Here is a 13696-nt window from a genome sequence, read left to right on the forward strand (position 1 = left end):
CGTGTGTGATTTGCTTGACAGTATATGGCTTGCAGCATTGCATGTGTTGTGCCAACATGCTGCTGCTTGTGACGCCCAATTTATGACAACGAAAATGTATCCAAAATATTCTAGAATAAATAATATAAAATCTATCGCTTGTCTCTGAGCTTCCACATCTTTTGTACAACGCGCCCGATTCCAATTTGGCTAGCCTTACTGCTGGTGGTCGGCTGGCGTGACTCTAAATCAGCTATTGTCTCTGCAAGCTGTCTCAGCTTTGGAAGCCCCGTAAGAGAAAACTCTGACCGGAAGGCATCAACAAGCGACTTGTTGGTCATTTCGCCTCCACTTTGAATTAATGTGCTACGGATGCGCTCGACAATAGCCTTGTCGCTGTCGCTCAACGCAGCTGGTCGGGCCATCCGCGGCGCAGTTGATGAGGTGGCAGCAACAGCAGAGTCAGCGAGCAAGCCACGGCCACTGCCAGTGTTACCAGGAGGTAAAAGTGGGCGGGTGCCGTGTGGCCGTGATTGAACATTGCTCAGATTCGGTGATCTGGCCGCTGCGCCAAAATTGCGTGAGCCATCCGTGGAATCAGTCGGGCGCGAGATTCGACCGCTCAGGAATTGTGGGCTGGATGTCGTTGCAGTCGTTGCGCCCACGGCGCCCACCGATCTGGCCTTCAGCCCTGCCAGCAAGCCCGCTGACGACATTACAGAGCTGCTGCTACTTCCGTTTGCGCGATGCATGCCAGCAACCAGATGGCTGCCAAACTTTGGAGTCTGCGAGTGACTCATGCTCAGGGAAGCTACAATATTGGATGATGGTAGTGCTCGATCAAGCACCGCCCTGCGCGTCAAGTCAGAGTTGTAAATTAGACTGTCTTGAGTTAAGTTCGCTCGCGAAGAAGAAGCCGCTGGTGGTGGCGGCGGACCATAACGTGATTTTCCTAAGGCATGAAGTCCCAACAGCCGCCCCTGCTCTTGCTGCCTCTGCAGCTCCTGGGCCTTTGGCGGTAGCCTGGTTCCGAGGATTGCACTTGGCGGAGGCGCCACGCGACCAGCGCCGGGAGTTTGATCGTTCGCTGTCGGGATGCCGGCCTGGCCCGAAGATCCCGTCCATGTTGGCACACGGACATCCACCTGGCGTCGCGAGCGCTGAGACTCACGCAGCGCCATGCGCGCTTCATGAGCAATACGATCAGCCTGCTGCTCAATAGCATGAACGTCCTCGTCGTCCCTGCTGCTGCTATTGACGATGGCGTCATGCTTCAGGGCGCTGTGCACAACGCCGGACATTTTAAACAAGCTTTGCAAAACGCGGTCCTCACCACTGGTCGCATAAGTCTTATCTTTCTCTGGAGTCCGTTTACTCGATTCTCCGCTACCTCTACCACTCGTACCATCAGCCGCACTGGTAGCATTATCCTCAGCATCGGTTTCACTGGCAGGCCTGTACTCCTCCAGGCGCTCCACGCCGACAATTGAGTCGATGGCATTGGCGCCATCACCATCGACAGAAATGCTCTCTTTGGAAGCAGAAGCAGAAGGATCAGCATTGTTGTTGCCGGCTTCGTCGTCGTCGCTGTCAGGTTTTGGAAACAGTTGCGCATCGGCAAACATCCGACCCGTCATTGTGCTGTTAATCCGGGCACTACCTGTCGTCCCGGAGGCACTGACAGCAGACGACAAAGCGGGATTTCCTGCATCCTGATTTTCGTCTTCATCTGGACCACCATCATTAAAGCCTGCGAGTGAGAACAGATCCTGCAGGGTCTGCGAATGGAAAAAGCGCTTCTGCTTCGGGTCCGACAGAATCTTGTTAGACAAAAACTGCTTGTATATCTGGCGATTATAAATCTTTTCCTCGATGGTGCCGGCGGTCATCAGTCGGTAAATCGCAACGTCTCTGGTCTGTCCCAGGCGCCAGGCGCGCTCTCGGGCCTGCATATCACTGCTCGGGTTCCAATCGGGTGAGTAAAGAATCACGCGGTCTGCACCCGTCAGGTTGATGCCCAGACCGCCAACGCGGGTGGTTAGCAAGAAAACAAAAATGTGCTTGTCGCGGTTATACTCGTCGACAAGGGCCGTGCGGTTCTGTACAGGTGTTTTCCCGTCCATCCGGCGATAATTTATGTTGGGCATCGCCGAAACCATGCGCTCGATAATGTCGAGCATCTGGCGGGTCTGGCAGAAAATCAGCACCTTGTGCCCGCGGGGCTTCCACATCTGCAGCAGCGCCCGCACAATGGTAAGCTTGCCGCTCTTCCTCCAGTCTCCATAGTCCGGTGGGAGAGCCCCCGTGGTTCCACTAGCATCAGCGCCATTGTCAGCCTCATTTCCGTTGCTGGATATTGCTGTCTGGGGCGCCGCGTGGACGGCACTGGCCATATTGTGCGTCCTGTGCGCGCTCGGCATAGTCGACAGCAGAAGCAGATCGGGGTGATCACAAATCTTGCGAGCCACGTCGACGCCAAAGAGCATTTGCAGCTTTCCCAACAAAATGCGCTCCATGTCTCCGCTGGTCAAGAATGACTTGTACGCGCTGCGCTGCATGGGCGTCAGCCGGCAGAACAAAACCTGCTCTGTCTTGTGCGGCAGGTCCCGAGCAACATCAGCCTTGAGACGGCGTAGAAGGTACGGATCGATGAGGTCGCGCAGGATGCAGGCGCAGCGGTAAGCGGCCCGCACCTGTAGAGCGCTGGCGCTGGCGTAGCCGCCGACAGTAATGGGCACAGTGAACTGGTTGTTGAATACGGGCAGAGTGCCCAGGCGGCCCGGGAATATAAAGTCAAAAAGCGACCACAGCTCTGTAAGCCCATTTTGGATGGGCGTGCCAGTAACCAGAATCCGGTGTCTGGTGTCCAGCCTCTTGCACGCTAACGTGGCCTCTGCGTCTGGGTTGCGAATCATATGGCCCTCGTCGAGCACTGCGTACCCCCACTGGCGCCCGAGCAGTGCCTTCTGGTATACCTGTAAGCCCGAATATGTCACAATCACAATGTGGCCGTGTCGCTGCACGTGGTCGACTAGCGCCCCAGCATGTCGCAAACTCGCTGTCGATGCCTGGCTCATGCCCGTATGCCTGACTTTTTTCTTTTTCCCCTGCTGCTGCTGCTTCTTCTTCCAATCGACGTACCCGCGCGGACGGCGTTTGCGACGGATGCGCGATCCATATGCATCATACTCGTAATCGTCCGTGCTATCGTAGTTTAACTGAAACTCGTCAGAGTCATCGACGATTCTGCTGGCAAACCGCGGATTGGCCTCCCGTGCGGCGTCCCAGATCGCGGTCTCTGTGTTGGCTGGCAGATTGCTGGTTAGACTGTGGCCCAGATCCCCGGGGTTGTCGCCCTCTTGGCCAAAGATCCCCTCGTCTGCCGCCAACCCGCCAACCCGCATGGCATACCCGGTGCTATGCAGGATGACCACACGCAGCATCGGCCACCACGTGTGGAACTCGCGCACCCACTGCCGCATGAGAGTGGCCGGGCACACGACGATGGACGGCTGGCTGAGTAAGTGTGAGTGGTACATCGAGGCCAGAAATGCAGCTACCTGGACAGTCTTTCCCAAACCCATCTCGTCACCAAGAATGCCACCGGCATTCTGCTGGTGTAGAGTGAACATCCATCGCAGGGCGGCCTTTTGGTACTCGAGGAGCTTGTCCCAGATTTGCCGCGGCACTCGCAGCGAGGGCTTTCCCCGATCGTGTGCTTTTATTTTGTAGTCGGGTGTGTCAGGATCATCAAGAAATGGCTCCTCCAACATCTGTGCTCGCGGAATGTGCTGACCGTCAACCTCAATGTATGCTGCCAGATCTTCTGGGATGTCCGCCGTGGATGCCATGACATTGCCTTCGGCCACCTGCCGCGCACGCCAGCGCGAAACACACCAGCCAAGGATGCGCTGTTGGTACAATAGCTCGTTTCCATCGTCAAAGGTGTCTGCTTCGTTGGGCCGTGGTCTCCCGATCACAATACTGCCTGTGGTTCCCAGCTCGTCGTCTGTGGCCAATTCTTCTATATCCACTACGTCGTCTTGATCATCCGACCCTTCGTTATAGCTCGCGTCCTCAGATTCTGAGTCCAATAATTTGCGCTTGGCTTTGCCGCGCTGATCATCGCGCCCTCCACTCTTCTTGGTGTCTCCAGAAGATGCAGGAGGAGGAGGAGGCGGCAGTGGCGGCGGCATGTATGAATCCGACTCAGTATCCGACTCGACATCAATGTCTTCTTGGAAACTGACCTGTCGCTTTTGCTCAGCGGCAATAGCCGCCCTCCGCTTGGGAACAAGCAACCTCACCAGGCCATCATGTGTAACGCTGGGTTGCCCAGACGCGCGCTCATCGTCCAACAGCCCATGTCCAATACTGACACCACCACAGACCGCCAGCTCCTCCGCCCCTGTTTGTATCTGCCGAATGTGCTCCTCGATTTCCGCCACGTCGGCTTTAACCTGAGATATCTCATCCTCTAGCCGCCCTGCCTTGTCCATGGCGCTCTGGTACCGCACGGTTGTCGGTGCTGTTTTGGATATTGTGTCGCGGGTTCTTCGTAACATCTCATTTTTCTTGTCCAGAGCTATTTGTGAGCGTAGTAAGCGCTTTTGCTGTACTTCTAGTTCGTTTGAGGCCATGTCGCGCCTGGCCTGGTTCTGCACGGTCTGCTCGAGTGCACTTTGGTCCATGACCTGGACACCAAGCTCGGAAAGCTCATGAAGCTCACCTGTGCTGCTCTCATTGCACTCACTCATTTGAAAATTTAAAAAGAATTCGAATTTCAAAAATTTGAATTAATGAAAAAGGCAAAGAGGCGGGAAAAAAGAAGAGCAAAAAATATGAACATTGATCAAAGGTCACTTCAATTTTTTTAGTTTACTGCGGGAAAAAAAGTCGAGACTGTACTGTAAACAAAACCCCAGCCTGCGGGGTAACCTTGGAGATTGTGTTTACGCACTTAACGCACTACCTTTTAACAAAATGTAAAGGTAACACATTTTGCTGGAGGTAAGATAAAGGCAGTACACACATGTAAAACATGAATTTTCTATTTTAGATATTTGCAGTCTCATTATTTTCTTCAGTGTAAACGTTTACTTGATCAAGCGCACAAGATAATTAAAATTTTCACTACAGTCGCAGCGTCTGCACAGTGTTTCCAAAGCCAATCGAGATCCACTCTGGCGAATTCTGGTGCCAGGCCAGCGAGTTGACCGGCAGCCTGGCAGCATACGTCAACGATGGTGCAACATTACTCGGCTGCTGTGTCAACGCCTGCGCTGCCGCTGCCTGCGCCGCCGCCTGTACAGCATTCGACATGGGCGGCTTCATCCCCTCGTCGTCGCCGAAGTCGCTCCCCATCTTATGATCTCCAGATGACGACAGCCTGCTCAGCTGCTTGGCCTGCGCCGCGACACTCGCAGCTTGCCTCTGCTGCTGCTGCCTGGCACTCAAAGTTTGCTGGATATCCCACACGAGCACGCGGGAGTCAGCGCCCGCCGAGCACAGCTGGCTGGAGGACACGGGGCTCCAAGCGATGGAGTTGATCGGGGCGTGGTGGCCGACAAGCTGCACAACCGCAAACCCGGGGTTGCGCACGTCGATGATGGTGATTTTGGTCGAGTCCAGGGCAAACGTCGCAATGTAGTTGGGGTCCAGGGCGTTACAGCTTAGGCGGAGTAACGGTGGGATGAACGAGGATATGCGTGCGTTGGGGAGTCCTGTCGGTGTATCCGCGTAATACGAGGGGTCGCCCAGTCCGGCGTCTGACGAAGACGGCGCGACTGCCGCTGGTGCTTCGTACAATATGGTCGAGTGCTCCAGGGACCGCAAATCAAACATTCGAATCGACCCGTCAGCGCCCGCAGACGCAAACACGTCCTGGCTGCCGGACACAAACGAGACGTCAAAGACCTCGCGATCATGCGCGATCAGCTGCGTCTTGGCCTGCTGTGTCTCAATATCCCACACCGTACACGTTGTATCTATGCTCGACGTAATGATCAGCCGTGGATCCACCTGATTCCAGTCAAACGATGTGATGGGCGCGGAGTAGTCCGCCCGTGTGGTCAGCTTCGCGCGTTGCCGCAGCTTGGACTTGTACAGCCCCATTTCACCCACCTCTCCTGTTTGCTCGCACTCCCACAGACGCAAGGAATCGCCTGTGCCAGCCAGCAGGTCCGGCTGCGCATAGCCGTTGTTCGCCGGCTGCCACATTACTTTGGTCAATGGGTAGTCTACAGTAGTCTCGGCGACTAGGCCAAAATCGGGTTTCTCGGGCGTGTGCGACGGGTCGTGCTGCGGAGACAGCTGGATCACCTGTACTTTGTTTGTTGGCTTCTCCATGCAGCTGCTCAGAGCCATGCGGAACATACTGTTGCGGTCTTCTCGCCGTGACCATGCGAGCGAGTAGAGCGGGTAAGCAGAAAAGTAATTGCAAATCTCCTTGCGTGGTGACAGTGCATCTGGTGTCTGGCCGGCGATTGAGTAGTAGGGGCTGCCGCTGCTCATGTTAAAATTAATAAGCAAAGAGGAGAATGTATAAAGAAAAAAGGAAAGGAAAGGAAAATAAAATAAAATTGAATTAGAAATAGAAATAGAATTAATGAAACGACAAATGCATCGGAAGGCATTAAAATAGAAAAGAGACGGCAAGCAGGTGATTGCTTTAATGTCTCTTTTCTGCTTCAATTTTTTTCCCGCTTTTCGGAAGTATAAAAAACGCAACAGCGCATTTAACCAAAAAAATGATGCAACCCATTACTTTGCGTTTATATGTAAACAAAAATGCAACAGTTAATTAAAATTTGCGCTTTTTTAATTACCAATGCAATCAAAATTCATTGTTCATTATTTTTTCAATAGCCCCCTCTCTAATTTTTTATTTGTAAAATAACAATGGCCAAGGGCGGCAGAAAAGGAGATACCAGCAGCAACAGTGGGCCCGGAAGGACACCGCACCACCAAGCCAAGCATCGTTACGAAAAGGCCGCACCCACAGGCCGTGCCAACCGATACCTCAACACTCTATCTGCCGATCCCACCACTGGAACCGGCAATGATTCCGACGATGCATACGACGGTGACGAAACCATGCAGATTGCCGTTCCCCTAGGCATGTGGGACTTTGACCACTGCGACCCCAAGCGGTGCTCCGGGCGCAAGCTTGCACGCATGGGACTGGTGAAGGAATTTCGTCTGGGCCAGGTATTCAAGGGCATAGTGATGAGCCCCGAGGGCAAACAGGTGGTTTCCCGCGCGGACCTCCCGATAATGCAGCAGTATGGCGCTGCAATGATAGATTGCTCCTGGGCAAGACTCGACGAAGTGCCGTTTGGAAAGATAAAGGCACATCATAATAGGCTCCTGCCATATCTTGTGGCTGCTAACCCGGTGAACTACGGGAAGCCCTGGAAGCTTAATTGCGTCGAGGCGCTGGCTGCTTCGTTTTACATTGTCGGGTGGGACGAGATCGGAGACATCCTGATGAGCAAGTTCAAGTGGGGACATGGGTTCAAGGAAATGAACAGTGTACTGCTCAAGAAATATGCCGCTTGCGAGGATAACCAGGCGGTTTTGGAGGTGCAGAATGAGTGGATGGCGATGATTGACAGGGAGAATTTGATGAGGGAACAGTCTAAATTCAGAGATTACGCTGATATCGGCGCAGAGATGGACAGCGGGTCGGGCGAGGAAGATGAGGATGAGGACTTTAATCCGAATCGCGCGCCTGGAGCTGCGCCCGATGGATACGGGATTTCTGACGATGACGACGAGGAGGAGGATGGGTCGGACGATGAGAATGCGTCTGACGAGGATGAAATCAGCGAAAGACAGATGGCCAAGCTGGTCCGCCAGGGCCTGTACCGCACTGAGACCGACCGATTCGGCAACATCACATACATAAAGAATGACGAAGACAAAAATGAGAATGAGAAAAAGGAGTCCGAGTCCAAGTCCGAGTCCGAGGAGGAAGACAACGAAGACAAGAAGCTGGCTGACAACCTGGCGAACACAAAGCTTTGAAGAAATAAAACAATAGAAATGTTCTAAACTTTAATATTGAATATTTGGAAATATAAAAATACACACAAGCGACAAACCGCAACTATACTTCATTGCATGAAAGAAAAAAACTCATGCCTCGTAGAATTCAAGGCCGGTCACCTTAGAAGACGCAGCCAACACCTGTAGCGACTCTGCACACTCCTGTGCACTCGCCAATGTGGCAAACCAAACACACCACCCAGACACATCCTGCTCCTCGAGATTCTCCGCAGCATCAGAAACATTCGTGTCTCCTGTCCGCTCGACTGTGGCAAATTCGATCCGCAGCATAGCGTGCCAGCTAGTGCCAACACAACCAAGCACCTCCCCATCATAATCGCCCTGACCAGCAGCAACCGCAGCCGCAGCAGAAACATTAGGTGGATCTACAGGCAAGCGCTGCTGCTTCTGTTGCTGTTTCTGCTGCTGCTGTCCCAATGGCCGCGGCAGCACAGCGACAGGATAATTGACAAGCACAATACGGCGCAGATCAGCAACCGGGCGTGCCCGCAAAACGCGATCATATTGAGAAACGCCAGACGCAACCAACTGATTCAACAATGGATCCACCATAACTGCCGCTGTTGTCGCTTCTTCCATCCCTGCACATCCATTCAACGCACTCCTAGCACTCATCGCACTTCCCGCACTCGTAGCGTTGGATTTCCGCGCCAACAGCTCCTTCGCCAAAACCTTAGGATCATACGTGTCGGGATCCGAAGTAACAATAGTCGGAGGCTCCACGCGCTGCAAATGCCGATACACAAGATTCATATCGGGCACCGGCGGTGGCCATACGTCAACACGCTCGCGCACAAGATACACGAACTGCGGTGACCCCACCAGTGTCACCGGCTGGATGCCCTGAAGAGAAGAAAAGCTTGGATTAACAGGGGAGAGACCGACACAAAAGTAGAGCTGCAGGAACTCGTACGTGACCTTGTCGATAATGACGTTGTCCCCGCTGGCTGCGTCCACCAGGGATCCGGGCTGCTGACTGTTAGGCGAGCGCAAGAGCTCGTGGTGTAACGTGTGCAGTGTGCGCAAGCGGTCCTGGCAAACAAGCTCCGCACCTGCTGCTGCAGGTGCCGGTACCGGCGCCATATCTTTATGCTCATCATCAAGGTCGGAAAAGGTGTCAGGCCGCAAAAACACCTGCTGCACGAGATTATGCATAGCCCACTCAACATCGTGGTTGATCGCCCGCAGACGCCCGCTACCTGCACCAGCGCCGGAATCCAGCACCCTGGTCTCGTACCCAATCTCCACCAGCGCATCCAGCAGATCCGAGCATGCCAAGCGATCGCGAATCATCAACACACAGGACGAAGCCGCCAATGCCGACCCCCCCGCAGCCGTGCTGCCACCCTTGTCCCCGCCCGCACTACCGGGAAACGGGCTTCTCGCGCGATGCTGCGCAGAGACAAACTCCTGGGATAAAGAAGACGACTCAATAAACCCTTTGCGCGGATACGCAGGGTGCAGAGCCGGCGTTAAAAGCTTCTGCAAAGGCGCCGAAACCCAATGGATCAGCACTGGCGAATCTTCGGAAATAGAAAGAAGAGCGGAATGCAGGGCCAAGTACTGGCGATTAGGTCCAATATCTATGCGCCCAAGCTCGGTCAACGGCAAGGTAAAGACCAGGGCCAGATAGCGTTCAGGCTGAAGCTCGATTTCGGAACGCAGGGGCAGGGATGTGGAATCCAGGGCTGCCCACGTGGGTGAGAACACATAGAGTGCGTGTGAGCTCAGTGCCAGGAACACGGCCTGCTCACACAACGCCGGCTCCAATGCAGCGGCATCAGCAGCAGATTGCTGTGCTGCTGCGAGGTTCTTATCCTTCTGTGTCTTGGAAGAAACCGCCGATGCAAGCGTCCTGGAATCCGAGGGTGAGGCTGAACTTCCGCCGCCACCTCCGAGGAACGATGCCAGCCCCCACTTACTCGGCACCGCGCTCTTCTCCGCCAACCCAGGAGCCAACGCACTGGCACTAGCAGCACCAGCATTAGCATTTGCAGAACCCGAAGAAGAAAAAGAAGCAGGAACAAGCGGCTGCATCTGGCGCACCAAACCAGCAGGCACCCAGCGCATCAGCCGCTCACCCTCGGCGCCAAAAACGCTAAGCTCCAAAAACAGCCGCACAGCATTAGTGGCCTCGCCAAATGCCAAGCTACCAGGCTGGGCAGCCGCGCCCATACGCCCAACGTCCGCAGCAGCCAAGCGGCGAGCCTCACGCATACACTGCGCACGGTGTTCAGCAGCTGCAGCCACTGCAGCAGCCATATGATCGCGATCGGTAGGCTTGTCCGACACTGCCGCCGCCTTGGGACGCCGTGAGCGCAACGCCTGCCGCCACACATCATCGCTACCATTGCTACCGCCACCGCCTCCATCTCCGCAACTGCTATCGTTGGCCGCAATAGGAGTCACTGCTGGGTCTTCGTCGGCAGCATAAAACTCGCGCAAATAACTGCGCCCACACTCAGGGCACTGCAGCTCAGCAGTAGGGCCGGACTCCACAGCAACAAACTCATCCGCCAAAGTCGAGGCCGAACAGACGCAGCCAAGGAGCTTGTCGAAAATCCAGTACTCGCGGTCAATAAACCCGCGCCAACTGCAGCGCAGACACTCGGCTTGCTTATACAGGTGCGCCTCCAGCCCTCTCTCCGCGTTGCCCTTGGCCGCCGAATCGATGGCCGAAAAGAGATCGTCAGTGAATGCATACTCGGTCCACGCGGGCGAGTCAAAGCGGTCACCCTTGGCCTCGACGAGCATCACGGCCTCTTCAGCAGAGGCAGCGACCCGTACGATAGCCTTCAGGGGCGTCGTGGCTGCTGTGCGGTCACCAGACACGTCGAGTTCGATCACTTCAGTGGAAGTCACAATGACCGTGCGCACCCCACATTCGACACGCTGCACCGCACCCCCACTATCCGATGCCATCGCCAGCGGCACACACTGGTACCGCACAACAGAAATTTCCTCAGCAACGACACGCGCGGTCGCGTCACTCTTCAAGATACGCTGCAGCTCGCTAATGGCCGGCAAAGCACCTTCCTTGCCAATTTTGCCATTATCATTATCTTCTTCTTTGCCAGACAGCGCCTCTGCATCTGCTTCTGCTGTATCCGCCACCACGCGCTCTATAATCACCTCCGCCGGCACCGACCCAGCCACAGACCCAGCTGCAGACGCACACTCAGGCTCGGGCTCCGTATAATGCGGCAATCTCGCCACATCCTTCCTCCTCGATGCCCCAGCTGCAGCTCCAGCCGCCGCATTGCGCCTGCGCGGAAACAAAAAGCTCGGCAACTGTGTGTCCAACGCATTCGCATTCGGATTCGCACCAACACTCACACGCTCCGGCGACGACGACGACGACCGCGACACTGCCGCAGGACTCTCCACAGTGCGTTCCGACCCCCAATCCGACTCACAATGCACAGCTCCGGTGCCAGGTGCTGGCGCCGGTGACTGTGACTGCAGCTCAGCAAACGCGCGCAACCACGATGACCCAGCCTCAGCACGCATCATCTCGACGCGCCTGCGGTACCTCTCAGGATCCCTACCCTCAGGCCTCCCCGGTGTGTAGCTCTGGGCGGACGCTGGCGGCGGCATCGGCGGTGTCAAAGAAGTCTGACCCTGGCGCTGTATTGCCAACGGCGACATGCGCAGACCCGTGGCAGTAGTGGCTGTAGCGCGGCGCTTCAGCGCAGTCCCCTGGTGCATGGCCACCGGTGAAGTAGCCGGCAGTGCACCAACCATACTGCTGCGTCGATGCCCTGCCGCCATGGTAACAGCCTCTTGGAGCTCTGTCGCGCGCATAACGTGCGGCGTCTTATCCGCCAATGACAACAGCGGCGCCGGAGATGCAATGGCCATGGATGCCCGAGGGCTCTTGGCTACGGATGAGGTGTCGCTCGGGTAATCGTCCTGCGATTCTTCGATGAAGGCCACTTTGGGACGCCGTAGCTTGGCCACGGCCACGGCCACGGCCGCTGCCGCTTGCATAGTGCGCGGCGACGTAACCTTCACCCCTGCTGCCTCGGCATCAGCGGCTGTGGTTGTCGCCACTGCGGTGCAATGGCCTGTGGCCACGCGTGGAATTTTCGCCATCGCCCTGCGCTCCTGCGCCGTCGGCCCACTGGCATCCAGCTCCAGTGCGACATCGCGATGATCAAAGGCCGAAAACACCTGGGCGCGATACTCCCCCATTGCATCTGCCTCCACAAACGGATTCCCAGCAACACGCAGATCCGCCAACGACGGCAAATTACGCAGAACAAGCAGGGCTTCCCACCGGTCAATCAGATTCCCGGAGAGATCCAATGATTCGAGCGCCCAGAGCCGACGCAAGCCGGAGACGTCTGCGATGGCGTTGTGCGCCAGGTTGAGTCGGACGATGCTGCCGAGCTTCAGCGAAATGTCCGCGAGATCTGTAATCGCGTTGGCCTGAAGGTCCAGCCAGCTGAGCGCGTACAGGAGGCTGAGGGAGTCTGGCACCGCGTCCAGCTCGCACTGTGCCAAGGAGAGCCGCTCGATGCGCGCTGTCTGCTGCGCCAGCGCCCCGCGCAACGGCGTCAGATCAATGCCGGGGTTCCCCGAGAGATCCAGCAAAACCAAGCGGTTCCACTGCCGCCCCTGCTGCTGACTCTCACCATTGCTCTCCTCCCCCTCATCCCCCTCTTTTTCTGCGTCCTCGAGCCCAAGCGCCTTTTGCAGATCAAGCCCGGCATGTCGCAGGTGCAGACACGTCAAGCGACTCGGCAACCAGGCGCTCCAGAACCTTAACGCTGGCTGCGGAATGCTTTGTATTTCTAAGCACTGCAGCTGCGGGAACCACGTCAGCACTGCCTGGGCATCGCGCTCCTCCACCTCCTCTGCCTCTGCCGAGATCCTTAGCGCTGTGGCGCGCGCAAACACGCTGGAAATCAGCACCCAAGCAGCAGCACGCACCCGCGCCTCATCGCACATTTCCTCCGCATGCGGCTTCTCCCTCCTCCACAGCGTCCACTGCCGCAGGGCGCTGGGCGCCCGGGTGGCTTCGCCGGAAGTCAACCGCGACACAAATGTGTCTACCAAAGATGTGGGCTTGCCCGTGATATCCACGCATTCGAAGCTGCGGAACACCTGGTAGAGGCTGCGGCACTCGTCCCATGCCAGCCAAACCATCCCCTTTCCAGGGGTGGTCTCGGAAAATGTCAGCAGTCTGGACTCTATTCTATGCAAATGATCACCGGGCATCTCTGATGTTGATTCTGCTGTTGCTGTTGCTGATGGTGATGTCGGGGAGGTAGAGCTGGTTCCAAAAAGCGTTTGGGTGAGCGCCTGCGTCGGCCGCTGCCAGAGTGATGTGAGCGCGCTAGTCAGAAGTGAGGTGGCTGCCCTGGCAGTGGCGGTGGCGGCTGGTGGTGGTCGTCGGAGGGGCGCGTCAAAAAGAATGTGGCCTTCATGTGCACATAGGTCGTCGGCTATACGACATACCTGCGCGGCTGCCCGAGCGTCGAGCTGGGACATTGTTAATGGGGAATTAAGAACGCGATTGAGTGATTACAAATAATAGTTTTGATTTTGTTTTAGAATTGAAGATAAAATAATGGAAAAAAAAGAGGATGAAAGGAAAAAGAACAAGGAAGAGGGAAAATAATAAAAAAATAAAAAAATAAAG

At 55.8% G+C, this 13696-nt stretch overlaps 4 protein-coding genes across 4 annotated transcripts; 1 reads left to right on the forward strand and 3 right to left on the reverse strand.

Moving 5' to 3' along the window:
• Positions 1-27: 27 nt before the first annotated feature.
• On the reverse strand, positions 28-4837 carry BX661DRAFT_176858 (SNF2 family N-terminal domain-containing protein). The gene has a single exon (XM_051534492.1). It carries the CDS (start codon positions 4734-4736, stop codon positions 132-134), a length of 4605 nt encoding a protein of 1534 aa, XP_051394631.1. The 5' UTR covers positions 4737-4837; the 3' UTR covers positions 28-131.
• A 132-nt stretch (positions 4838-4969) lies between these two features.
• BX661DRAFT_176859 (WD40-repeat-containing domain protein) lies at positions 4970-6618 on the reverse strand. Its single transcript, XM_051534493.1, has one exon. The coding sequence runs from the start codon at positions 6490-6492 to the stop codon at positions 5113-5115; it is 1380 nt and encodes a 459-aa protein (XP_051394632.1). The 5' UTR covers positions 6493-6618; the 3' UTR covers positions 4970-5112.
• Positions 6619-6831: 213 nt separating this feature from the next.
• BX661DRAFT_176860 (uncharacterized protein) lies at positions 6832-8019 on the forward strand. Its single transcript, XM_051534494.1, has one exon. It carries the CDS (start codon positions 6880-6882, stop codon positions 8005-8007), a length of 1128 nt encoding a protein of 375 aa, XP_051394633.1. The 5' UTR covers positions 6832-6879; the 3' UTR covers positions 8008-8019.
• Positions 8020-13685, reverse strand: BX661DRAFT_176861 (uncharacterized protein). The gene has a single exon (XM_051534495.1). It carries the CDS (start codon positions 13543-13545, stop codon positions 8119-8121), a length of 5427 nt encoding a protein of 1808 aa, XP_051394634.1. The 5' UTR covers positions 13546-13685; the 3' UTR covers positions 8020-8118.
• Positions 13686-13696: the final 11 nt, after the last annotated feature.

This window comes from Kickxella alabastrina (genome assembly GCF_025024165.1).
Source record: "Kickxella alabastrina strain RSA 675 chromosome Unknown BX661scaffold_2, whole genome shotgun sequence".
NCBI classification, from domain to species: domain Eukaryota; kingdom Fungi; phylum Kickxellomycota; class Kickxellomycetes; order Kickxellales; family Kickxellaceae; genus Kickxella; species Kickxella alabastrina.

Coding starts and splice junctions, on each gene's coding strand:
- BX661DRAFT_176861 (XM_051534495.1), bottom strand. CDS start 13,545: ATGTCCCAGCTCGACGCTCGGGCAGCCGCGCAGGTATGTCGTATAGCC.
- BX661DRAFT_176859 (XM_051534493.1), bottom strand. CDS start 6,492: ATGAGCAGCGGCAGCCCCTACTACTCAATCGCCGGCCAGACACCAGAT.
- BX661DRAFT_176858 (XM_051534492.1), bottom strand. CDS start 4,736: ATGAGTGAGTGCAATGAGAGCAGCACAGGTGAGCTTCATGAGCTTTCC.
- BX661DRAFT_176860 (XM_051534494.1), top strand. CDS start 6,880: ATGGCCAAGGGCGGCAGAAAAGGAGATACCAGCAGCAACAGTGGGCCC.